This window comes from Alosa alosa, chromosome 2, assembly GCF_017589495.1.
Source record: "Alosa alosa isolate M-15738 ecotype Scorff River chromosome 2, AALO_Geno_1.1, whole genome shotgun sequence".
Taxonomy (NCBI): domain Eukaryota; kingdom Metazoa; phylum Chordata; class Actinopteri; order Clupeiformes; family Clupeidae; genus Alosa; species Alosa alosa.
The window spans coordinates 30,125,011-30,152,239 of record NC_063190.1 but is presented as its reverse complement, the minus strand read 5'-3'; the positions used below and the strand labels follow the sequence as shown (position 1 = coordinate 30,152,239).

The window sequence follows — 27,229 nt, the reverse complement described above, 5'->3', positions numbered from 1 at the left end:
ATAAAAATGCAAAAAAACTAGTATTATGCTAATTAACCTTATTATCACCTTATTATACTCTTGACTATGTTTACGCTCCTCTTTGGCAAAGACTGTGGCCTGACTTCATTGGTAAACATCTTCTTCGTGGTGGGGAGACACATGTTTGGAGTTTAAAATCATTGGAGTTCCTTTGAACTAATCACGAACAACCGTTAACTAACAAGCTAGCATCATATCCTTGATTCCAAATGGGAAAGATGACCAGCAGTCACATGTTTCATTTGATTAGATTATCTTAGATTCAACTTCATTGTCATTGTGCAGAGTACTGAAAATATATAAGTGTATGTGAAGTATGAACAGTATAAATAGTATAAATATCAGTATAATATCGCTATGTTTAAGTGTAATAAAGTGTGTACATTTATAAATATAAATAGAATACTATGGGTTGGATAGGGGCAAAATGTTCGCCTCCTTGTTGTCTTGCCATCGACATGGACACCTCAACAGGCACAGGCAAGGAGGCGGGGCGGGGGGGCGTTGATGGAGGGGTGTGAGGAACCAGTGATGTGTTGAGCAGTTTTCACCATCCTCTGCCGTGCTTTCCAGTCGGAGGCAGAGCAGTTGCCACCATACTGTGACACAGTTGGTGAGGATGCTCTCAATGGTGCAGCGGTAGAGGTTTAGAAGTTCACCAGGATCTGAGGAGAGAGGTTGTGTTCTATAGTCTCTTCAGGAAGAAGAGATGCTGGTGTGCCTTCTTGATCAAGGTAGAGGTGTTGAGGGTCCAAGAGAGGTCCACAGAGATGTGGACACCCAAAAACATGACCTGGTGACATGCTCCACCTCAGTCCTGTTGATGAAGATGGAGCTTTGTGTGCTAGCTTTTGACTTCCTGAAGTCCACAATGAGGTCTTTGGTCCTCTTGGTGTGGAGAGCCAGGTTGTTGTCGGTGCTCCGTGATGTTAGGTGCTGGACCTCCTCCCTGCAGACTGTCTCATTATTGTTGCTGATGAGAGCAATCACCGTAGTGTTGTCTGCAAACTTGATAATGGTGTTAAAGCCATGTACAGGTATGCAGTTGTAGGTGAAGAGGGAGTAAAGGAGGGCTCAGCACACGCTGGTGTTCAGGGTGAGGGTTGAGTGGATGAGGTTATCTAATCTAACAGACTGCGGTCTGTTGGTTAGGAAGTCCAGAATCTAGTTTCAGACGGAGGTATTGATTAGGGGTTGACCAATTATCGGCCTGGCCGATTATTAGGGCCGATATTTAGCATTTTTATAATAATCGGTATCGGCCATTTTTTCCACCGATAAGCCGATATTGAAATGGATAAAGAATGAAACGCGCTACTTTGTCTGTAAAGCGTCTCTCACTCCCTGCATTTGCTACTCTGTGGTCAAGACCATTGTCCCGCCTACTACATCGTCTGATTTGTTAGTTAGCACGAATGCAGCCAATCAGGATCGAAGACTGAACACAGAGAAAGTTTAGGATTCTCACTGAGGCAGACTGTAGACTGGGCTTCAGCTGTACGGAGCTATTTTTTGAATGTAAGGAAGATGGCCTACATTGCTGAAGTTGCAATGAATCATAATCATCTACACTGAAGTTACAAAAACACCACTTTGTAAGCTATTGTCTCTTTGATCCGGATCAATAAGTAAAGCACCCACTTCCTTCATTTAGCGAATTCCCGGTTGATGCACGTTAGTGGTATGCTGCTACTAGTTAGCCTACAAACTCGGGTGCTGCGCGTCGGGAGTTCTCATAGTACAGACAAGTCCTAAATTATGCGATGGCGAACGTCAAAAAGTCTAATTGCTCCTTTTTGAAACGGACTGTCAGAAAAGACTACATGCACCCAGGGCCAGCCGTAATTTAATCCAAACCTGAACTAAATCGCGTCCTGAGCTGGCTATTAACATGCCTTTTAGGCTCTCCAAAAGTCTATCTTAAAGCATATGGACACAAATTGCATGCTTAAATAGCCTAAGAACTATTTTAAAACTATTTTGTTGAACTATTCAACCGTAACACTTGCCATCACGCATGCACCTCTCCTTCTCCTTCTCTCGTGCACTCACACACATCATGGCAAAGCATCCTCTTTGTGACAGGTCCCTTAACAAGCACATAGCCCATTGTGTAGGCCTACTCTATGAAAATAATTGCTATCACTCAGCTCTTGGATTAACATGATAGGCCTACACAGGATATACACTTGCAAGTGATGCAAGTTGATAGACAATTGTGTATCAAAAGAAGAAAGAAAAGTTTGCATAATTAAATGCTTTTGAATTAAATTTTTGCAGCATATCACCTTTACTATCTACCCCCCTTTTTGACAACTGACATATCGGTTTTACATATCGGTTATCGGCCTCCTGTTTTGGTAATAATTGATATCGGTATCAGCCCTGAAAAAAACATATCGGTCGATCCCTAGTATTGATGTCCAGTTCACTGAGTTTGGTGATCACTTTGGAGGTGATAATGGTGTTGAATGCTGAACTGAAGTCAATGAACAGCATTCTCACATACTAGGTGTTGCTATTGACAAGGAGGGACAGGGCAAAGTGAATTGCTGTAAAGATGGCATCCTCTGTGCTCCTGTTCTGGCAAATTCTCTTGAAGCACTCTATACTGCAAACAAAATCTACCTCTGGGTACAAATAAAGTAACTTGAACTTGCACTAGTTATAAAGTTATTCATTTAGCTATTAATTCACAGGACATTCAATCATTTTACTAACACAAAGGTTATGAAGAAATATGGGTAACACTTTATGGTAAAGGTACATGAATTAATTAATGATTTATGCATTACTTCATTTATCCTTTATATCCTATTAATCATCAGGAATTGACATGAATTCATACACTCTCATTCATGATGACCTCATGTATGAACAACACATCAACTAAAGCATTAGGTGTGATGGGTATATCATTGTGATTTATGATTTCTTAAGCATGATCATCATGATTATATGAATTTTAGGATAATTGCTCATGCATTCATCATGTCTGTGGCCCCTCAACTAAAGTAGTGAATAATGACAGAGAACTCAAAAGTTATGTTCAAATCAAAAGTTATGTTCAAATCAGAATTTGAGCAGTGATGACCACATTTTTGGCCGAAAAATAAAGTCATTATCATGGTTAATACATCATAATTCATAATGATGTGCCCATCGTACCTAATACTTTAGTAATGTGTTTGAATGTATGAGGTCACAAATGACAAACTATGAACTCAGTAAATTCCTGATGATTAATTAGATATTAATGAATGAAGTAATACATAAATCATGAATTAATTCATGTACCCTTACTGTAAAGTGTTACCGAAATGGGTAAAGGCCTGTGTAAGTTAATCCGAGACTACATACATTACCAACCTAATTCACTTCAATTATGTAAAATGTAATGTAAATCAGGTTTTATGGCCAAGTATACTTGGGTATACAAGGAATTTGGTCTCTGCATGTATCCCATCTGTGAATTAGTGAACACACAGGTCACACACATTGAAGCACACATTAACCTGGAGCAGTGAGCTGCCTTGCTACAGTGATGCCCGGGGAGCAGTGAGGGGTTAGGTGCCTTGCTCAAGGGCACTTCAGCCGTGGATGTGGGCATGGGAGACTAGTGCTCAACCTTTCCACCACCCACATATTTCCTACTGGTCGGGGATCGAACCGGCAACCCTTTGGTTTTAAGCCAAATCAGACCTAACCAGTAGGCCACAATTTTAACCTTTACATTTCATCACTACACATCTTTCTTGACCCTCAAAAAACATAAGTCTCATTTGTCAAATACCGTGTGCCTGCTCAGTTATTTTTTAACAATTACATTTTTCAAAGATAACATTTTAACAATTACATTTTTCAAAGATTTTTTTTCACAGCCTGTATCCTTGATCTATTGGCCAAGGGAGATTTCTGTGAACAATATGAATTAATGTACATGGTATAATGACATCCGCCTAATGAAAGCCCAAAATCGCCATTTTGGCAACAATTTTGTTTATGCTAATTAGATGGTCATAAACTCAAAATTCAGCTTGGGAACAGGGCTAGTTGGATTAAGCACACCTTAATTATGTTAAAAAGTCCTGTTCCCAACTTTTACTAAAAAATGCCTTTAGGAAGCACATGTATCTAAAATATCACCTGTCTATATAAGCACCTTATGTCTGCTTGGAATTGTTTTGATAGCCTGTTGATGCATCTCAGAATGAAGGAATGTCCACCACATCCAGTGTTTTTTTGTGAATATATTTTACTGAAGTCAATAAATGTAGCTGGATACTCATGAACACATCTCTTATAGCCACAATAGGACAGGATAGCCGCGGTGTCTTAAAAGTCTTAAAAAGGTCTTAAATGTCATTTTCCTTAATTAAGGCCTTAAAAAGTCTTAAATTCCGTTGCCGAAGTTTTAATTTTTTAAACAAAGGTCTTAAATTTTATTATACTAGCCTGCAACGCAAGGTGAAATGGGGGGAAAAAACAACAACAATGTGAAAATTCAACAGGGGGTTTGCGTAACGTCAGAGAATGTCTAATTTAGTGTTGCACGGTGCACCGATACTACAAAAGTGTCACAATAGCTACTAGCAGTTGTCACAATACCTAATTTTATTAGTATCAATACTTTTAAGAATGACTTCTTTTGAAGTAACGTTTTTGTGTGCAAGGCATGCTTCTAGTGCCTCCTCCCCAAGCCTGTGGCTGTGCGTCTTTTCTCCTCATACACATACTGTATGTGCAGCTGTCGTGCCATAAATAGCGAGACATGGCTGCTAGTTTAGCTTAAGTGATTCTGTGGTAACACATAATAATAGGCTAATATCAAGTTGATTTGCTCACTTGCACCTCTCAAGTTTGTGTTGCTAACCTACCTAGGCTATGAGATTTAGGTCTACTATTGGGTTTAATGTCATTTAGAAAGAGGCAGCGCAACCTTGGCAAACTTTTACATCTGGAGAGAGCTCCTTGCTAACTAATCCTGCTAGCTAATCCTGCTAGCTCAGGTCATGTATGACATTCGTCATTAGTGCTCACTAAAATCATTAGTGAACATTGCAAGACACTTATCTCTTCTATGATCCTTCTATGATTTTCTTCAACTTGTTAGTTTTTGTTTTACATTTATTTTATCTAATGACATAGAAAACATAATGAATTGCATGCACATATCCTTATGCGCTATGTGCAACTATTATTCACTAGCCTAAACCGTGAGACTGAAGGCTACAGTAATTACTCACATATTTCTTAAAGTGACAGGCACTCAATTACACCTAGGCCTACACACCACCAATGTGCACTCAATTAGCCCTACACACCACATTAAAATTTGCCTAGGTGTAATAGTTTAAAAATAAATATGAAGTATTCAAATTACTAAATATGTTTAGCAATTAAGCAGATTAATAGTAATAATAATAATAATAATAATCTTTATTTGTATAGCACCTTTCATACACAGAATGCAGCTCAAAGTGATTTACATTTGGAGCATGTAACACAATAATAGTCAGTCAGTCATTATCAGGCTTTGACTCCGAACTTTGTTATTCGAATATAATTCGATTATTTTAAAAATTAAAGATATTCGAACGAATTTTAGGGTCCCTCTTAATATTCAAACCTGTAGCCTATGGAGATAATTTCTATAAATGTATTTGGTTGTAAACATTGTTTTCAATTCAGATTCCGAGGTTTTTTTCACGCTTGGTGAAGTAAAATCGTGAGCTCATTAGCAAGGCTATTATTGGTCATCTGGGCTACTGTAGGTGACGTTAGCATCCTGGCTGGTTCGCGCTTAGTGAGCTCACACAAAGACATAATAGACACTTTTATTTTAAACTTAACCTTACTCTGATTTTAATCACCTCAGTTATCAATCAAAGCAAACAGGGAAAAGAAATGGCAACACACTCATGAAAAACACTCAAATAAATAAATGTGCAGATAAGTCTGAATGAAAAGCAGCACTGGTTGAAGCCTGGAAATATTGTAAACAAACGTTAGCTTAATTTGCTAGTTTATCATAGTCTGGTTAGACTGTTCAGTTTCCCTACGTGTGTTTAAGTTTCAATTAATACTTTTTCTCCTTGGAACAGGCCCGTTTGAGTCTTGGAAAATACTTTTCCATTTGCATCGGGATTGAGATGATTAGAATTTAGCAGTCAATTTGAATGCAACAGTTTTGAACAAATTTGTGCAGCGTGCTAATGATGCTAACCAGATTTAATAGCAATTTAGCCAGTCGTCTTGCACAATTAATGTTTGGATTACATGTGTATGCTGAGGAGGGATGCGCCTGTTGAGAGGGAGAGAGAGAGAGTGCACGGGGCAAAGGAGAGTCTGTGTTGAGGTAGGCCTTCTATTGCCTACTCTGGTAGAGTGACATACTACAATGCAACATATACAGTGGGCAGTGCTTGACTTGGCCAGCTTCCCTCGTGGTCCGCGCGCGGGATCACGCGGCATCACGCGACTTTAATTTGTATTTTTCCAGTGACGCTGCAACGACGCTGCAACAACCGGCAGAGGTCTCAAGTGAGCAGGGTGTCTCGAAAAAAAAAAAAAAAGGAGCTGGAAAACCCTACACAGACTTCACTACAGACTTTAACAGACTGGTTTAGAAATAATTTAATAGCCAGAAATATGCCTGCCCTGCCCTAATAAAGAAATATTTGGTTAACGGCGAGTGAATCCCGTTTGCAGCCGTAGAAGAAAAGCAGGACAAATTAAACATTCTGGTTTTCTCCAAGTGCAACGATGATAGACAGACATCATTTGGACAAAATATAGAGCATATTAACCTCCGTTGCTCAGCCAAATGCCTTCCTGTCCTGTTATCACAGAGTTACAGGCGATAAACGATTTTTGATGGTCACTTCAAGTTTACTTCATTAGCGTTTATTTTTTTGATTATTAAAGAGTGTTTTTCATTTAAAGGCTTGACTTTGTGCTTATTCAGAAGAGCATTTAGTGCTCTCCCCAATCCCAGACGTTCACATTGCATGTTTGTTTGTAATGGATGCAACCCTTGAGATACGCTTGTCATAGGCGCCCGATACCGTGGGTGCTCCGTCTCTCGGGCACCCACTGAAAACATCGAGCACCCACGTGTGCCAGCTTACAGTCCCGGCTAAATTTACATTAATTTAAAATCAAACATCGCAGTTTATGTTAAATTCAGCATCTCTCATAATGTGATTGGATATGTTGCTGTCAATTCCCTATTTCATATACTAACCACCAATGAGAGCGTCTCTCGTATGAAAATTCCTGACACTTCCCACCTGAAGAATCAACGCAAGGCTTTGTCGGGTCTTCAGCCAGGGCTCGAAATTAACTTTTTTTCTCAGTGTCCCACAGCTGTCCCGAATTCTACTTGGCACTGTCCCGGACTTAACCACCAGTGTCCCAAATTCAAGTTTTTGTTTTTTCCCATTCTACGTAATAAACAGCATAATAATCAGTAACTTACACCACTTAATTAACTCATTCTGGTCCACCATAAGTTCCTAACACTTAATTTATTAAACACCATTTTATTAACATTAATCATCGGCTGTTTCACACAACACTAATTTTCAGAGGTTGCGCTGTGACTCTTTTTTGAGGTTGCACTAGACGTTCTCATTGTCCGTCGCTTTGACGGACAGGTTTGTAAAACATTCCGTCAATAATCTATTTTCACGCGTCTAATTTCAATGTCAGTTTGGTGTGATGTCATGGCCACAGATCTAAGTGAAAACAACAAGTAGTGTGGGAAATTACCACAAAGCTGGCTAATTTCTGTCTAACTTTAGGCTACCGAAGTGAAGCTGTCAGATAGGCTACTCTCCGGTATTCGTTTATTTTCTCAATAGCCTAGCCTATAACTTAGAACTGCCACAATAAAATGTCAAATGCTAACTTAAATAACTGTTTTAAATAACTATCGTGTAACTATGAAACTATCGTTTTGTCAAATCGCAGTTGCAGTAGGCCTAGGCTATTTAGCTCAGCATGGTATTGGTGACGTTTCGTCTGTCACTGACAGAAAACACGCAGCGTTTTAGTCAGAGGACTGTCATCTCGTTTTTTTTTAGAACACCAGTGTAACCTCAGGCCTACGCTATCAGTCAAAAATGTTCGCAATGTCATGAAAACAAATGGCATTTCCTAGCCTACCTGCCTGCTAGTTAGGTCAGTTAACCTCTATATCGGAAAGTGATAGTTAAGTAAATAGGCCTACCGCCCGTGCCCTATATGTTTGTGTCGGCATATGTGTCATTTAATATTTATTTTTATACAAAACCAAGATGGCGGATTCCTAAGGAAACGCAAGCACCCATCACATTTCACAATATCTTATATTGTATTTGTACCAAAAATGACATTGTAGCCTACAGTGATTCGAAGAGCAGTAAACAGTGTTTGGCTGCGTGTATAAAACCGCTTCTTTAGATCAGCTGGCTAACGCTGCTTTTGCCAGCTGCCCGGTCAAACGCCAGGTCAAATTACGCCAGGTCAAATTTTGTATAATTTTATTCAGACAAGAAAGATACGTTTAGATTCCCATGTGAACAGGTTAGGAAAAAAATACCTATTTTGAAATTTGCTTTGCCATTTTTCTACTGTCCCAGAGTTGTCCCAGACATCATTCTATTGTGTCCCGTTTTTTATGGTCCCCGGGACGTAAGGACATCGTTAATTTCGAGCCCTGTCTTCAGCCCCGAATGTTTAAAATGTATATAGCCCTGAATATCATTTTAAAAGTAGTCTGACAAAGCTTATCGTTTTGTGACACACAACACTGGTACCTCATAGAACGTCTATAACATAGCCTAGGTGGTCGCAACTCACAAAAGTAAAGCAGATAGAAAGAACTCACGCAAATCTAGCCTACAACACGCAGACAGCTTCATGCGCAGGGGAGAGAGCGCTCGCGCTCAGGTGCTTTTATGATTGTTGGCTTCTGATGGTATCTTGCTAATTCACTGAACTGCATTAGGTGACACAAATGGTATTGCCTTTATCTTATAACTCTTTAAAAGTCAGATGTTCCCTGACAAAGACATTTGAAAATTAAGAATGTTTATTGACTTGAAAAATACACTAATTTTTGCAAACTCTCTTCATTCAACCCTTGAACATAGCGGTCTGGTGCGCTATGTAGATTGTTTCTCGTACCATTTAATTTCTCAGAATTTAGGTCTACTTGGCCTACAATAACATCATCACCAAATACATCTTTTATTTTTAGTTGATCAACCACAAAGAGTAGCATAGGCCTACTGTGCACAGTGCACTGACGACTGTAGCAGCCCAAGGTAACCAGTTGTTGTAGATGAGAGGCAACCCCTTGTTTCAGATAGCCTGGACAACATGTTACCTGGGTGTGGCCTATGTTATTAATTAATGGTAGCCTACAATAGTTAATTGATTCGCGTAACATATTAGTTGGCTCAAAGAGTAGGGAATCAGGATGGGAGAGTCACACTTGGCGTGTGTTGCTTTTTGCGGGGATCGAATCCAGTTTAATGCTAGTTTTCAAAACATATATTTTTTACATGTCTTTTGTCCAGTGGCTGTAATGTAGCCCGGCTCATGGCTTAATGAAAAGCGACTTGAAACCGCCTAAAACAACTTGTTTGTGAATGTCTGACAACTGCTGCAGCGCATGCACGCGTAAGGAAACCAGTAGGTGGAGAAACCAGAAGGCACACAACACCGGAACAATTTTAAGGCTATTTCGCATAGGCTACTCAATGGTGCTATTTCACACGCATTATAGCGACCCCCACTCACCGGGGTTAGGTGGAAGGTGTTAATAGACGCTTGGCGTAGCCTACAGTGGACTAGGGCTGTCAAAATTGCTCAAAAACGTTTGAATATCCCCTCTAAAATAAACACATGTATTCGAATGTATTGGAATATCTAGGCTATATTATTTGTGCATTATGTCAGTGACGTGCATCATGTCATCTGTTTTTAACTTTTTGTATGGTTATTGCTTGACAGGGGGGATCCCAAGCAGCTTTCAGCCATAAGGCATTTCATAATTCACCCGACACTGATATTCAAAATGTTGAAACTATTTCGGCATAGCCTACATTGTAGTAATAAGGAAGTTATTTCATGTTCATGCAGGTGTTTTTCGGCAATGTTAAGGTTAAATATTTCTAGATAAAGCCAGTCGACTTCATTGTAATAATAATATTACTATCATTATTATTTTCACAGGGTGACATTTCAGAATCTCCTCTCATCAGTGACTCTGTTTATGGAACACCAAAATCTCAGTTTATCTCTTCAAAAAAGAGTCAGGGATTACATGAGTCTTCTGTGGTCAAGTTATCAGTGAGTATAAGACTTAATTAATCACTTTGCAGTCTTCTCTGTATAGTTCAATAACAGGACCTCAAGCTTAGCCTTCTGTCATGTCTTCATGGGTACTCACTCGCAGTTCAACAGTATTAGTAGTAGTACTGTAGTAGTAGTAGTTCAATAACTATTTTACACTTGTTCTTTTCAGTTATATTCAACGTTTCCAAACCTCCGATTTCTAGAAATGTACATGTATTGAAACACCACTAACCACTCGGTGAGATGCACAGTTTTGAAAACGAACGTTAAGGGTTGTTTTAATACTTAGAACCCAAAGCTGTTTTTAGGGCATTTTCCACTACCTTTATTCATAAGGATTTATTCTGGTCATTGTAAGTGCCACACACACATATTATATATTGTTATATAGCAGAGTCTAGGCTATCCAGATATGCCATTATTTACTACTATTTACTAGCATTGATTTTATTTAGATTTTTAAAGAATTAAAATATAAAAAGCGTATTATAAAAATTCTTACATTTTGACATGTATCTCACCACAGCAAGCTCATAGCTCTACATGCTTTTCATGTGTGTGTAGGGCAGACTGTCCTGAATCTGGCAATATCATTGCCATGGTGGAGGGATTGTCTGGGGCTGAGCAATTTACAGACATATGTGGTGTGCGCCTTACAGAAATAAGTGCCATTTTTTATTTAGTGATTAAAAATGACCTTTCTGCGCTCCATATCTGTGACACGAACTGATCTGACCTGACTTGACCTGAGTTTGCGTGTTAGCCTTTGTGTGACTATGGTGTCTTAACAGAAGATTTTCCGTTTGCTTCGGGATATAGGCCTACCGGTAATTCACTTTTGGATTGTTTGATTATAGTGCTAACTGTTGGGACTGTCACAGGAGACATAGTGTAGGCCTATCAGCCATCAAAATGAAAGCTCATCAGGGGGTAATATTGTGGAAACAAACGTTGGGTAGGCTAAATTTATGGTCCATACTGTAGTATACTGGCGCATATAGACTCAAAGCGGCAAAAGCCGACGTTCCTAACCCTGCTCACAAGTGCCTCCTGGTGGTTGTTTGGGTCATTGCAGCTTCACTGGGGAAATATAAATAAAAGATGTGTGATTCACGCGAGAATCACGTGTGAAGCCGGACAATTGAATGTAGTACCCACTGTATTCAAAAGAACTAAACATTTTAAAATATCTAGATGGCAGAAAGACAAGTTAATCTATCTATTTATCTATCTTGTTCAGTTCCTTGTTTCAGTTTCCATGTCACATTGCTGTCTGTTTCACTGTTGTGCTACCTTGTTTCCCGTGTTTTGAGTTTAAAAGTTTTGAGTTACATTCTTCTTTTTGTCATGCGTTTGGGTCCAAAAAAAAAAACTGAGATTGTGACAGCATCATTTAAACGTATTCCCACAAAAGGAGATTTCACTTGGTTTAACTCTAAATGTAAATAATTGAATGATTAACTTTTTACAGACAACTTATTTATGTTTCTTTTATGCCATATTAGAGGTGAAGCATACCCAGGTGGACCTTATTTAATGCATGACTTGCCCACTGAATTGCAGCAGATTGTTCTCATGAAGGAGAGAGGACAGCTTTTGTCAAAGGTCAGTTCTTGCATGCTGCATTCGTGACGTCATATGGTTCACACCTGTAATGTTTTTTGATGTTGCGGTGTATTTTGCATTTGTAGCATGGTGTAATATCTTTCTGATCCTGAAGTCCAGTCTGTTAGCTTTGTCCTGATCGGTTCCTTCTTTGATGTTGTTCATGTTGTGTATATATCGCACATAATGTGGCTGCCTGTAACATTTATGTAATTTTTGTATTATTCACTACTCCTCAATGTGATCTAGTGGTACTATCTGGTATATGAGTGCATTGAAATACTGTTGTGCTTTGTGTTATTTATTGCACGTTGGCACTTTATTGTACTGTATTGTACTTATTGCATTTTTGCACACTGCATTTTGCACACTAGCACTTGAAGCACTTTGCACTCGGCACTTTAGTGTCAGGTTTAATTGTCAGGTGTTCAATTAGTATAAGTATGGGCTGCTAGGTACCTGTCTTATGTCTGAGGAAGGGCAGTGTGTCCCAAAACGTCACATGTGGTGAATAAAAAGGAAAAACAATAATGGAGCTCTAGTGTGCGGACTTCTTTGTAATTTTTATTGTCACTTTTTGAGTCCAGCACCTACTTTTTTAACATTTAGATGTGCGCACCTTTTTCTACATTATTGGTGTATTTTGCAGACAAACATTTAGGCTATGTGGTTAGAAGTCATTCTCACCAGTGCCCATAAATATTTTTTTTCTCGCAAGCCATCATTTGAGTGAAATGGACGCACAGAGAGAGTTGGCCTAGTTCAGCAGAAAGCAGTTGATACAGGTGCAATTAGTTGAACTGATTCTTTGATGGGGCCTAGATGAGCAGCTGGAAGTTGATACAGGTGCAAATAAAGTTAATTAGTCCACTGTGATGTCATCAGCCTAATGTTAAGTATATGGGGATTTTATAAAAGTTAATAATTAATAGTTTAAAAAGTATAAAAGTTACAAAGATGAAAAATACAAAGCCCCCATGTCCTAAGTAAGACCTACGCAACATAGTTTGAATGAAGTTTCTACGTTAAACGGTTGAAGCTGCATTAACTGCGTTAGAAGAAGAAAAATAATAAGAACTAGAAAAGCATTTCCTGAAGGAAATACAGTGCATGCAAAGTTGTTGCACAATATCTCTCCATTCTACAAGGATATACAGTGGGCATCGCTTTCAAATGGCCACTTCAGTCGCGCATTACGAGGCGTGAAGCTGCGTGAAGCTTTAGTACCACTTTCAGCCACTGTGCGTCGCTCTGCCACTGTACATCGCTCTCTCAGTAGCCTGACTGCCGCCCCTTCTGAAAAAGCAGGAGGCTAGGCTACCTTTAAATGTAATTGTTACCGAGAGGAATCCCAGCCTACGAATTCAATAACAAAATAAATCGTAATTAAACATTACCTCGATTAAGGCTACTTGACTACACGGTGGTAGCGAAAATCGAAATCTGCTTTTGATAGCCTACCGGTGCCGCTCCACAAAACGAAAAAAATATCTTAATTTGCTGTCTATGTTATTGTCAGTGTTGGGGGTAGCATAACCACATAAATCAAAACAGTGTCTTAATTTGCCCTACTTCTTGACTGCAATGTAGTCAATTGACTGCTTGACATGTCATTTTTATTTTTCTGTACAATAAACAAATACATCAGCTTTATGCCGCAGAATTACATTCATATTTGGCTGACTGCAGACGCGCCACTTCCCTCCCCATATTCCAAGATTAAGATAGTAGCCTATACAAAAAGCACTTGATAAACTATGAAAAAAAAAATCGTTAAAACGAATAGCTATTTACAATTTGACAAAACACTGGTCCTCATTTTGCGAATGCGAGGACGATATGAGCCTGTTGCATTTAGTTAGATGTCCGAGTCACACATAATGTTTGAAAACCACTGGCTCGTAATCACAATACTTTAACACAGACAGTTGGATAGCCTACTTCATCATGTCCCCATTCCTACATTTTTGTGAGTAGCATAGAGATCGTTAAAAACAATAAAGTATGGCTCTCCGTTTGGGACATCAGCGTATATTTTAATAGACTACCGTCGAAGATGCTGACTTACAAAAGCCTCGGGATAACACGTTATCTCCACTATCATCAGTCATGCCCCTTGATCAAAGTGGGGAATGAAATAAAAGTTTGAGAACCACTGGCTTAACAAGTTACCTGCAGTCCAGAACACAGAATCTGTTGCAATATTCTGATGATCGGCGATGATATCGGCAAATGTTTGTTTTCCAAAGTAAGAATTTCACTTCACCATGCACCTTCGACAATGAATAGCTCATTACAGTGCATGAAAATGCACTGTACTGTTCTTCCAAGGCTTTTTCTTCTTCTTCTTCTTCTTCTTCTAACGCATTTAATGCAGGTTCAACCGTTTAACGTAGAAACTTCATTCAAACATTGACGTGTAGGTCTTAATTAGGACATGTGGGCTTTGTATTTTTCATCTTTGTAACTTTTATACTTTTTAAACTATTAATTAAAAACTATCAAAATTTCCCCATTGACTTAACATTGCCCTTGATGACATCACAGCAATTAGAATCCTATGGCAGGTGTTCAGGCCAGCTGGACCAACTGCCAGTCTCAGGCTTTAAGCATACAAACTGGCCCTATTAAAGACTACACAACCTGTTCAACTGCTTCCTCTGTCAAAAACTGTATCAAAATAAAAGTCCTCACTATAATATTTTACTGTTAAAACAATTTAACCCTTTAAACTACTGAACGTTTTAACTGTTCAGCCATTGTAACTGTCACTTGTCATCAACTATGACTCCTACCTACTGTAGCTAGTTAGCTAAGTAACATGGTTAGCATAGTTAGCATGCTAACATACTAGTTAGCATTTTTAGCAAAACTGCTAAAAATGATTAGCTAAGTTAGCTAAGTCACATTGTTAGCATGCTAGTTAGCATTTTTAAGAAAACTGCTTAAAATGATTAGCTAAGTTAGCTAAGTCACATGGTTAGCATAGTTAGCATTCTAGTTAGCATTTTAACCCTTTGCAGACTGTGCCGAACATTCCATTTTTTCATACTCGATGGCCTTATGGCACAAAAAGGCTTATTGTATGATTATGCTACATGACAAAGATACAATATACCCACCACTCTAATCAGGAGAAATAGCCCTTTCAAATGGTATAAAATATAATTAATAAGTTTGAGGAGAACATACATAATTTTTAAAAAATATCTTTAAAATTCAACCCCCAAAAACACGAAAATATCAGTTTGTCAAGATAAATCTAATTTTTCTCCCAATTTCTATTGTAGATAGAGAAAAACATAGCGTGTATGGGAGATTCACAATTTTGTCCTCTACTCAGTGATAAAAACAGAATCAATGTGTCACCTTTTGTTCAAAAGTTATGATAAATTTATTAGACCTTTGCAGACGGCACGAAACATTCAGTTTTTTCATACTTGATGCCCTTGTGAGACAAAAAGGCTTATTGTGTGGCCATGCTACATGACAGAGATAAGATATACCCACCATTGTAATCAGGAGAACTAGCCCTTTAAAATGGTACATATCATAGTTAATAAGTTTGAGGGTAACACACATTGTTTTTAAACAAAACCTTCAAAATTCAATATCAAAAACATTGAAAATATCAATTTCTCAAGATGAATCTTTCTTTTCACCTGATGTCTGTTGTAGATATAGTGTGCAAAGGATAGCCAGTGTTGTGTTCTCCTCAGTGAAAAAAAACAGAATCAATTTATCACCTTTGGTTCAGAAGTTATGATTAATTTACTCATAACAGTAAAAGAGTAGAATTTTTTAAAGAGTAGAATGTTTTCATTTCCGGTTTGGCATCTGACCTAAAAATACAGATATAATGGTCATGTAAAAAATAAGCTGTTTTACCATCAAAACAAGCTCAATATGGGATGTCTTACTGTACTCTGAAGAGGCTAAATCAATTGTGGGGAGGACAGATAAAGGCTGAAAGACAGACTAGCTGATTGTAACTGCTTCTCCGTGTGCTTCATTCTACTATGAAAACAAGAATATAGAGACACTGGCACATGTGTTAGGTTTACGAAAGGGGAAATACATCATTTTATTTAGAAAAGTCTTAAACAATGTGATTAAATAACCAGGAACAACAACTTCAGGTAAATAACATAAACATATGTTTACAAACATGCAGTAACTATTAGAACTACAAGAATGACAAGACAACAGTATAACAAAGATCAACAAATCTTACATGGTGAACAAAACATCAATTCATACTAACATTTACACACATATATATATAAACAATTAAAACGTTAGAAGAAATTCAATACATTTAACAACCATACAGCATATAATTTGATACAATATATAATTATCCATATCATTTGCCCCACACATAAGGTGATACACTAACGCCACATTCACACCAGATCCGTGGTGTGTGCATTGTCACAGCTGTGGCATGGTTGTGTGTGTGTGTGTGCGTGTGTGTGTGCGTGCGCGCGCGTGTGTGTGTGTGTGCATGCGTGTGTGTGTGTCCATCTAAGCCCTAGCAGGCGATGGGGTGTAAATGCTATTGGAGTTGGTGTCTCTGTCTGTGTTGGAAGGATAGGCAAAGTGTATGCTTTCTACCTGACATGGGACTTGACCAAACTCAAAATAAAGAAATTGTCAGATAAGAAATATAGAAATTGAATTATAAATCTAACCAAACTATTATCACTATAATCCCTCTCATTATTGTTATAAGCAACACTCTTATCACAACCAGAAATGTGCTTGCGCCCAGATGGACGCATACACACACACAAACATGCTTACCCAGCTGAGGATGATGGAAGATTATCTCCTCCTGTAGCACATCATTGTCTTCTTCTTCATCCAGAAGCTACCCATCCATGTCCCATGTCCATGCCATCGTGGTCCTTGGGGTCATATTTGCCATCAGCAGTCGGCTGCTTTCACCCCAGTTGCGCGTGCTTCTCTCCCTCCATCTAAAATAACAAATCACAGGTCTGATAGTGAATAGGTTGTTTAGTTTTATTTTACATTACTTCCACATAATCTTAATCACCACCAACCATGACTCTTTTCACTAAAAGTATTATTGTCACTGGAGAACTCCAATATTGCTTGGAGAGGTAACATTAGTCTCAGAGCTCACTACAGTAAGTGTTATTGCCTTGGCTAAACCATACATAGTATACCAGCTTACAAGCAAAAATTGATTTATTAACATGAGTCAGGAGATGACAGAAAACATCTAAACAGCATATGCATACACATACACACCGTGCATAGGCTACTGCAGTTGTAAAGAACAAAACACCCCTTAGAAAATAATGTGTTGTGAGTAGGCTTGGGTGTATGAGCTCCCATCATAGTTAGCCACCCAAAAACCTCATAATCGTAGCAGCCAACCTTACAGCCTAAAAGCTAAACAATACTAAAACACATTTATAACAAATCTTCAGTCATGTATTCATGAAAACAGCAGTCAATGAATAAAATCCTTACGTTACACCATCGGGTGATCAACACAGTCTTCGCGTCGGTAGCGTAACATTAGCGTTGTCATTCATGTCAGATGTTTCTATCTAAGTACTTGGCTACAAACAACTGTAAATTGTGCTATACATATTACGAAGGAATGAAAGGTTTATTTGACAATAAAATACCGATTAGGTCTACTTGACATAAAGTTGGCAGTCATGAAGCACGGGGTGAACTTTATCTCGACTTCTGGCGTCAAGGACATGTTGCAGCCTCTCCTGATGCTAATGTTACCTAACTTAGCTAGTTTTCTATCAGATGACAAGCAAGCAACATCGTTCAAAATAGAACAAATCGTTAAAGTTTCAGTCTTAGTAGGTCTGTAATCGTGGTTGACATATAGTAGCCCCCAAAAATGACTGAAAATGATGAGTTTACTAAAGATTACGGTGTGCTAAAATACCAGCTGTCATCAGCTGAAGTGAACACCACACGCATTATGTTCTGACCATGCATACAAGGTGTAATTACCAGCAAAAATAACTTTTTAAAAACGATTTTGAAGTAATAACATGGATAACAAGTAATAATAACATAAAAGACTTGTTTTACCTCAGATGATCCAGTAGTTTCTCCTTTAGGCGGCGTCCAAGATCAGCGATGCATAGTGCTTCCTGCTGTTTTTCCTCTAGTGGAGGGAGGCGTCAACTCTTGATTTTTCCTTCACGTAGTAAAAGAAATTCGCGCCACAAATCCCTTTAACCAATCATATCGCCAGAAAGCCTATGATGTGGCGTGTTTGAGGAAGTTTTCAGTGATAAAATTGGTTGGGGTATGGCGGAGTTATTAGACTGAACGTCATCGGTACTGGGGTACCGAAATTAGAATGGGCCGTCTGCAAAGGGTTAAGCAAAACTGCTTAAAATGATTAGCTAAGTTAGCTAAGTCACATGGTCAGCATAGTTAGCATGCTAGCATGCTAGTTAGCATTTTTAGCAAAACTGCTTAAAATGATTAGCTAAGTAACATGGTTAGCATAGTTAGCATGCTAGTATGCTAGTTAGCATAACTGTTAAAAATGATTAGCTAAGTTAGCTAAGTAACATGGTTAACATAGTTAGCATGCTAGCATGTTAGCATGTTAGTTAGCATGCTAACTATGTTAACAATATTACTTAGCTAACTTAGCTAATCATTTTTAGCAGTTTTATTAAAAATGCTATCATGTTAGCATACTAGTTAGCATAACTGCTAAAAATGATTAGCTAAGTTAGCTAAGTAACATGGTTAACATAGTTAACATGCTAGTTAGAATAGTTAGCATACCTACTAAAAATGATTAGTTAAGTTAGCTAAGTCACATGGTTAGCATACTTAACATGTTAGCATGTTAGTTAGCATAACTACTAAATATGAAAACATTAGCTAAGTTAACTAAGTTAAGTAACTTGGTTAACATTATTATCTTATTATAACTGCTAGCAAACATTAGAGCCATTCCAACTGTCAGTTATCGTCAATTATCTACCTAAATAATTTAACCATTTAAATTATCCACCTATTTAACCGTTCAATCATTCCAACTATATTAAACCTCATCTACCTAGCAACCAATATAGTTTGTTTTTACTCTGTATGATATTTTACATCATATCTTTTGCATTTTCATGCACTGTATTTCCTTCAGGAAATACTTTTCTAGTTACACTTGTTACTGTTAAACGTAGGCCTACCTGGTATCATTACAAACATTATTCTGTGTCCTAAAACTGGCATATTTTATGGCATTGTGTCATGTAAGTTCGTTGCAAAATCTAGAGAAATGTGTGAGGTGGTCAGCGGGGCACAATTGAGACACACATTGGATTGTGTTATTTCTTGAACATTCCACACTATACACAGCTGTGGTAGGCCTATCAGGGGGCAGGAGGATTACTGTTAGCGCAGGCTTTATAAAATTCTTCAACAGAAGGCCTCGAATGTTGTCTTGTTTGTGGGAGCTTTGCTTAGCTTCTGTAATCTCGGCTTCATTGAAAATGAGGGCTTCCCTCAATGACCCTCGAGAATAAATAAAGGTTGAATGAATGAATGAATGAATGGCCAAAAAAATAAAGGCCTGTGGTTTTGCGCAGCCTACAGTAAATAACAGACCCGCCAGAATATGCGTTATGATTTTTTTACGAGCAAGATGTTTTTGGTACCCTACCCACACTGCATGTTCTTAAATAACAATGATCATCAGTAATATTGACCGTTCATTTGGGTAAATGGGCAAGCGTGACCACCTTGATTGGCTGATTGGCTGATGATTATACGCGGGCATGATTCCAAACACCTCCCTTACGATGATGAGTGACAGGTGACAGGTCTCAGAATCGTCGCTATACAGGGGCCGGAAGATGATGAATAACTGGGGCCGTGGAGGCTATTCACAAAGGCTTTTATCTTACTACTAGGGTAGGCTACTCCTAAATCGCACTTAAAGATTTTAGCTTGGCGTTTTCTCTTAAAAGTTATTCACAAAGCCTTTCAGACAACTCCTAAACTAGGAGTGAGTCTTCGTGGCTATGATTGATGTCATTACTCATGCACGAGCTTGACTGAAGTGACCACCTTGATTGGCTGACGATTGTAACGCGGGAATTCCAAACGCCTCTCTTCCGATGATGAGTGACAGGTGACAGGTCGGAGAATCGTGCACTACACAAGTAGTGCGAAGGGCCGGAAGATGATTAATAACTGAATAAAAAGGCCTAGCCCTAATTGAATAAAGAGTAAAAGGCAAAACAAATAGCCTAGTAGCCTAATGAAACATAGGCCTATGGATTGATGTAGTAGCCTACCTTTGCAACATTATTAAAGGCTACGTTTGCAAAGAGGAGAACATTTTAATTTGATTCACAATGAAACGTTAGATTTCATTTACATGTTAACAATGAGTAGTTTTGGTTGTTGTTGGTGGCGTTATTGCATCCCTTTTATGAATGCAAAATTGTTCCCTCGCGATTGGAAGCTCCTGTTGCGCATAGGCTACGCATTTCAAAACATTGCAACGTAAAATGCCACAAAAAAGCTGTTAGTCTTAGTGAGTTAGGAGTCCTCTCGACTTAAGCTGTCCCAGACTTCGGTGATACTTTTAGGTCTAAAATGCTTCGTGAATTAGGCCTACTTTTTTAAAAAAAATTAGGAGTCCTAAAGTTAGGAGTGAAACGCCCATTATTTTTAGGAGCTCCTAAATTCGCCAGTTAGGAGCTACTTAAAATTCTTTGTGAATACGGCCCTGAATAAAAAGGCCTAGCCTAAATGAATCAAGGCAAAACAGCCTAGTAGCCTAATGAAACATACGGATTGATGTAGTATCTTTGTAACATTATTAAATTATTCTGTTACTATGCCTACGTTTGCAAAAGAGAACATTTTAATTTGATTCACAATAATGTTACATTTAATTTACATGTTGACAATGATTAGCCTAGTTTTAGTTGTTGTTGGCAGCGTTATTGCATGTTAGTTATGCCTACAATGCAAAATTGCTTCCTCACGATTGGAAGCTCCTGTAGCTGCATAGGATTTCAAAACACGGCAAAATGCCGCAGCTTTGTGAATAGGTCTGTGAGTAAGGAGTCCTCTTGACTTCTTTTAAGCTGTCAGAGGTGGGAAGGTGTGATTTGTTGGGGGCAGGGCCGATTAACTGGGCACAAATGTCTGATGGCCCCCCTTCCCCCCAGCCAATGTGAATCGGGTGGTTAGTTAATAGGCCTATCATTGAAGATTTTTTCCTGCCATCTAAGGCACGAAGCATCTGTGAGGCCAAGCCTCACCAAGTAGCTTGTTTGTTTTACAACTAACATTCCATTTAATTAAACTGCTTTATAGGCTATGCGAAATAGTTTCAACATTTTTGAATATTAGTGTCGAGATTGAATTGAAATGTTCTCAAAGTAGCCTTATGGCTGAAAGCTGCTTGTGATCCCCGTCAAGCAATATAACCATACAAACGCGCTTCCTGCACTCATTGTTTCAAAAGGAGTAATTTTGGCTTTGTCAGAACTGAAGAGCTGTGGGCGAATACGTACGGTATGCCCAATGAAAATAAATTAGCATAGCGCAACACAACACAGACCCCGCTTCTCTCGTGTCAATCACTGACAGCAACCTAGAATAAATGCATGGGGAAAAACACTTCCCCATGACAACATAAATAAAACACTGAAAGTTAATATTTTGTCAATAGCAACATACACCTGTCCTTTGTTAAATGTATTATGTTCCAAGTAGCCTATGCGTAATTCTGCTTCATAAAGTTGAACAAAAAAATACATTAGCTTATTTCACAGAAAAATATAAATAGCCAGTTAGGGTCTACAGTGCAGAGTTGGTAAGTTATGGTAGGCCAACTTGCAGTGAACATACAAACAGGGGAAATTCTTTCTCTTGTAGCTGAGTAGCCTCAGGTGCGCACGTAGACATTAGGCCGAACACGTAAGCGCCAATGAATCGTGCTCTCACGACAATCACGCCGTTAAACTTAAATAGGTTAACATCACTCTAAATTAAGCCTTCAAGCAAGGAAAACGATGATTTGAAGACATCTGTTTTCGTTGGAAGGGCAAGGGGGTAGCAACAGGGCAACACAGAGACAGGCCCGATGGCAGGGGCTGTTATGAGAGTATTAAAATATGGGATATTCTACGGGAAAACATTAAAACGGCAAGACAACGGGGGAAAATTAAAATACGTGATAAACACGGAAAAAGTTGGCATGCATTGCCAATGCATCCCGTGCACAGGGATTATTTGTCATATTATTAATCACATATGATTATTTGTGAAATTGTGCAAACAGAAGCAACACATTTGAAAAGGAAGGACTGGTAGCATGCAAGCTCACAGGAAAGATTGATTTAAGAGCGTTATCACAGTGTGTGGGTGTGGGGAAGACAGCGACAATTGGCAGGAGAGGGTCATGTCTTTTTAACAATTCTGTCGGAGGGTCATTGAACAATTTCTAGCAGGCAAGAGAGGGTCATGCAACTTGCAACTGAAGCACTCAAAATTCCTCGGTCGCCCCTTCAATAAATAACGAACAGTCCCTAGATTGCTGCTGGGCTATATGTCTTGGTTCATGTCTGTCATTGCCGTCAAACGCATAGCCTATCTCGCGGTTGCATCCATTACAAACAAACATGCAATGTGAACGTCTGGGATTGGGGAGAGCACTAAATGCTCTACTGAATAAGCACAAAGTCAAACCTTTAAATGAAAAACACTCTTTAATAATCAAAAAAAAAAAAAAAAAGCAGCTAATGAAGTAAACTTGTGACCATCAAAAATCGTTTATCGCTTGTAACTCCGTGATAACAGGATGTAACATGAAGGCATTTGGCTGAGCAACGGAGGTTAATATGCTCTATATTTTGTCCAAATGATGTCTGTCTATCATCGTTGCACTCGGAGAAAACCAGAATGTTTAATTTGTCCTGCGTTTAATTTGTCCCTGCGTTTTTGCTCTGACTGCAAAGCGGGATTCACTCGCAGTTAACCAAATATTTCTTTATTAGGACAGGGCAGGCATATTTCTGGCTATTAAATTATTTCTAAACCAGTCTGCTAAAGTCTGTAGTGAAGTCTGTGTAGCGTTTTCCAGGCTCCATTTCTTTTTACGAGACACCCTGCTCACTTGAGCCATCTACCTGTTGTTTGGGTTGTTGCAGCGTCTCACTGGAAAAATACAAATTAAAGTTGCGTGATACCGCGTGATCCCACGCGCGGACCGCGAGTGAAGCTGGCCAAGTCGAAGCACTGCCCACTGTAAGGCACATTTCATCCAACTTTCTATCCATTCATCCTCTTCAAACCATTCACTCATCCACCCATTAAACTATCCATCAACATCCATTAAACAATCTGCCTATCAACATCCATTCAACTTTCTGTCTATCAACATCCATTACACTATCTACATTTTTTTAAACTATATACTCTGTCTCAGGCTTTAAGCATACAATATGGCTCTATTAAGACTGCCGTTAAGCAATTAGAATCCTAGGCCAGGTGGCCAGGCTATATTAAACCTCATCTACCTAGTTCAGTCATTCCAACTATTAAACCTCATCTACCTAGTTCAGTCATTCCAACTATTAAACCTCATCTACCTAGCAAATAATTTAACCTTTTAAACTATCCACCTATTTAACTGTTCAGTCATTCCAACTATATTAAACCTCAATTAAACCTCATCTACCTAGTTCAGTCATTCCAACTATTAAACCTCATCTACCTAGCAAATAATTTAACCTTTTAAACTATCCACCTATTTAACTGTTCAGTCATTCCAACTATATTAAACCTCATCTACCTAGTTCAGTCATTCCAACTATTAAACCTCATCTACTTAGCAAATAATTTAACCTTTTAAATTATCCACCTATTTAACTGTTCAGTCATTCCAACTATATTAAACCTCATCTACTTAAACTATCCACCTATACATGGATTTCTATGCAACGTCACGAAAACATTTGTGCGCAACCAAGAGGCAGAAAGCACCATAGAACAGCATAGAGCAATGCAAAAGAGCAAAAGAATAAAATAAGTTTTTGTGCTGAAAACTGCACAAATTCGAAATCACGATGGTTAGAGAATGTTTAATATGTTCAATATTCCTAACGGAATGCATGTCTTCGCCAAAAATGACAAAATACGATGTTATATTAATATACAATAATCCGATTGTAGCTTACAGCAGCTGACTATTTAGGTTAAGTTTATAACGTTGTGGACTGCCACGAAGCGTCTTCTGCCTCACGGCTGCGCGCGCATCTAGTTTTGTTGGTAAACGGGAAACCTGTGTATTTATTCATTCTAACTATATTAAACCTCATCTACCTAGCAACCAATATAGTTTGTTTTTACTCTGTATGATATTTTACATCATATTTTTTGCATTTTCATGCACTGTATTTTCTTCAGGAAATGCTTTTCTAGTTATTCTTCTTCTTATAATAGTCCGGCAGCCATGGGGTCAGACCTGGTTTTGTCGTTTTTTTTGCAGAATCTTGTAGACTAGGGGTATCTCTAAGATTTAGGAGGGTGCCCAGTGATATCCCTTGTGCAATTTTGTATATTAACCCTTTCTTGTTCAATGTATTGAATACAAGGTGTGACACTACAGGTGAATAGGGCAAAAAAAATAGAAGATATTACTATGAATGAAACATAGCAGAAGCATATTGGCATGATGTATACCAACTTTCACATGAATCGGATCAATCGTCTAGGAGTATGTTAAAATTGATCATGTCCACAATGCACAAAATCCCAATTACCTTACTTCCTGTGGGCGCTGAATATCATCAAAATAATGATATTTAATTAAAATTTTGTAAATAAATTCCAAAAACTATTCTGACTTTGGCCAGCTGTTGGCGCTATGCCAGACAGGCATATTGGGTGTTTGGATGTCATATACACCTAATCTGATTAACCTGATGCATCTGATTGTGATATCCAACAGACATGGAAAAAACAAATTCCTTCTCTTGCCAATTGGTGGCGCTATGCAAGGCATGCTAATAAGACATATGAATATCATCATCATGATATCTAATTTTGTGTAAAATTTCAGATCAATCAGTCAAAGCATTGAACATTTTTGGCACATTTCCTGATTGGCCAGATGGTGGCGTTATGCTAGGCATGTGAATTCCACATTTGAATGTCATCACAATCATGATATCCAATATTTTGTAAAGTTTCAGCTCAATCCATCAAAGCCTTGAACATTTTTGGCACATTTCCTGCTTGGCCAGATGGTGGCGCTATGCTAGGCATGTGAATTACACATGTGAATATCATCACAATAATGATATCCAATATTTTGTAAAGTTTCAGATCAATCACTTAAGGCATTGCCCATTTCTGGCACATTTCCTGCTTGGCCAGGTGGTGGCGCTATGCCAGAGAGGCCAATTGGGTTTCTGGATATTCTCATAATCATAATATCTATTAACCTGAGAAGTTTCAGACTGTTCATTCAATGCACTTTGACTTTATGACACATTTCCTGTTTAAGTGGTGAGATATTAAAATCATAACTTCATCAATCAAACAACATATCAAAAATCCCTTAACAATTTAACATCAGCATCATCTTGCCATCATATTTGCCAAATTTGTAGCATCAGTATTCTGCTGCTACAAATCTTTTAACCTCTGTAGCACCACTGCTACGTGCCAAAACGTTAACGTACAGTACAGCCCTGCTTTTATGACACTAACGCTGTTCTTTTGTTTTGTTGCTACTGTGCATGAAGAACAGGCCAATTATGAGTTCTGTCCAACATTGGTGGTAGGTTTAGAAAAAAAAGGCAGCACATTTTAATCACATCACAATAATACCAACAGTGATCATTGTGGACACGATATCACATCCAAATTGTCTTTTGTCCAGATTCTTCACTTGCTAAAGCCACCCCTGGCTGCGACGTCATTTTTGTTTTACTTTGCAAAAGAGTCACAGGACAGAAATTTAGGACAAAATGTTGCTGTGCATGCTGTGCTGTGCATGCACTATGACTATCACTATCTCACTCCATACAATTGAACACCTGTAGATTTAGTAAGCATTAAAATGTGCAATTCTGGTTCTTGAAAAATGCAGTCAACAAGTGTGGGTACAATTGACAATGAACTGAGCTTCTTCAACACATTTGTGTTTATATATTTCTACAGATTCCTTTTTTTGAGCAAGCTGGTCCAGCTTTTATTCGGGATATTGCATCAGTATCAGTGATGTACTTTTTTCCCAGAGGGGAAATAATTCAGTACAGTGACACAATTACAAGGGAACTTTTTTGTGTTCATCGAGGGATATGTCAGGTAAGTTTCTAACAAATGTATGCGCTTATCAATACCTTAACTTTGTTGCTGAGAATATTATCATTAAATCTATACAAAATGTTACTGACCTAATTTATTTTTATGTCTACAGATTTTAACTGATGATTTGTCAGATATTGTGGCACTATATGGAGAGGGGATGTGTTTTGGAGAGGTAATATCTGTTATTGGGGGCCAAGCAGCGAAGCTGCGAAGGCACCCATTGAGTTACTAGCTTTTCCTATTATTATTATTATACATCCGACATTGCAGTCTATGGCAGCCCATAGAACGCCTGGCTAAAAAGTGCTGAAATTTGGCAGAAAGTTTCGGGAATCCAATGTTTCGGGACTCCAATGACCATTCACACTCATTTACGGACCTCTAAACCCAGCCGTCTAGCGCCACCAACAGGTCAAAATCTCGCCGAAAATTGAACCGCTGGGTCTAAATTCAGCACTGTCCCATGATCACTCCTACCAATTCACAGAACTCTATGCCCAACACTCTAGCGCCACCAATGGGTCGAACCTGGATTGCATTCACGCAAGTAACCATTGAACGGTGCGCCCGATTTTCACATATCAGGCACCGTTGGAATCCCTGGACCGACCTTCAATGACCCCTATTTGGTCACTTTCCGCCATATTGGACCTCCGCCATATTGGATTTAGTCCAAACTCTACGAAAAGTTTCAGCAGTCACAAATTTAATCCGATTTTCACGGAACTTGGCGGAGATGATCTTCTGCCCGAGCCACACAAACGATACTTGTCAGATTTTTCAATTTCATTTTTGTTTGCCCGTGACAGCCAATCAAATATGGCGACGAAGCCACCAAACAGCAAGTGGACTAACATCTCCGTGGTACTTTGAGTTAACATAACAAAACTCGATA

The 27,229-nt window shown here is 38.6% G+C and overlaps 1 protein-coding gene across 3 annotated transcripts in view; it reads left to right on the top strand.

Annotated features, from left to right (window-relative positions):
- The window catches only part of LOC125310242, a 200,385-nt gene that overhangs the window by 3,226 nt on the left and 169,930 nt on the right, over positions 1–27,229 (top strand). For 2 of the 3 annotated variants that reach the window (XM_048267470.1, XM_048267462.1), the window contains exons 2-5: positions 10,246–10,362; positions 11,874–11,973; positions 26,185–26,331; positions 26,444–26,506. In XM_048267470.1, the coding sequence (XP_048123427.1) occupies positions 10,246–10,362; positions 11,874–11,973; positions 26,185–26,331; positions 26,444–26,506 (427 nt within the window). Of the gene's footprint in view, positions 1–10,245; positions 10,363–11,873; positions 11,974–26,184; positions 26,332–26,443; positions 26,507–27,229 lie in introns of those variants that run through there. The other variant, XM_048267478.1, reaches the window with a different exon arrangement.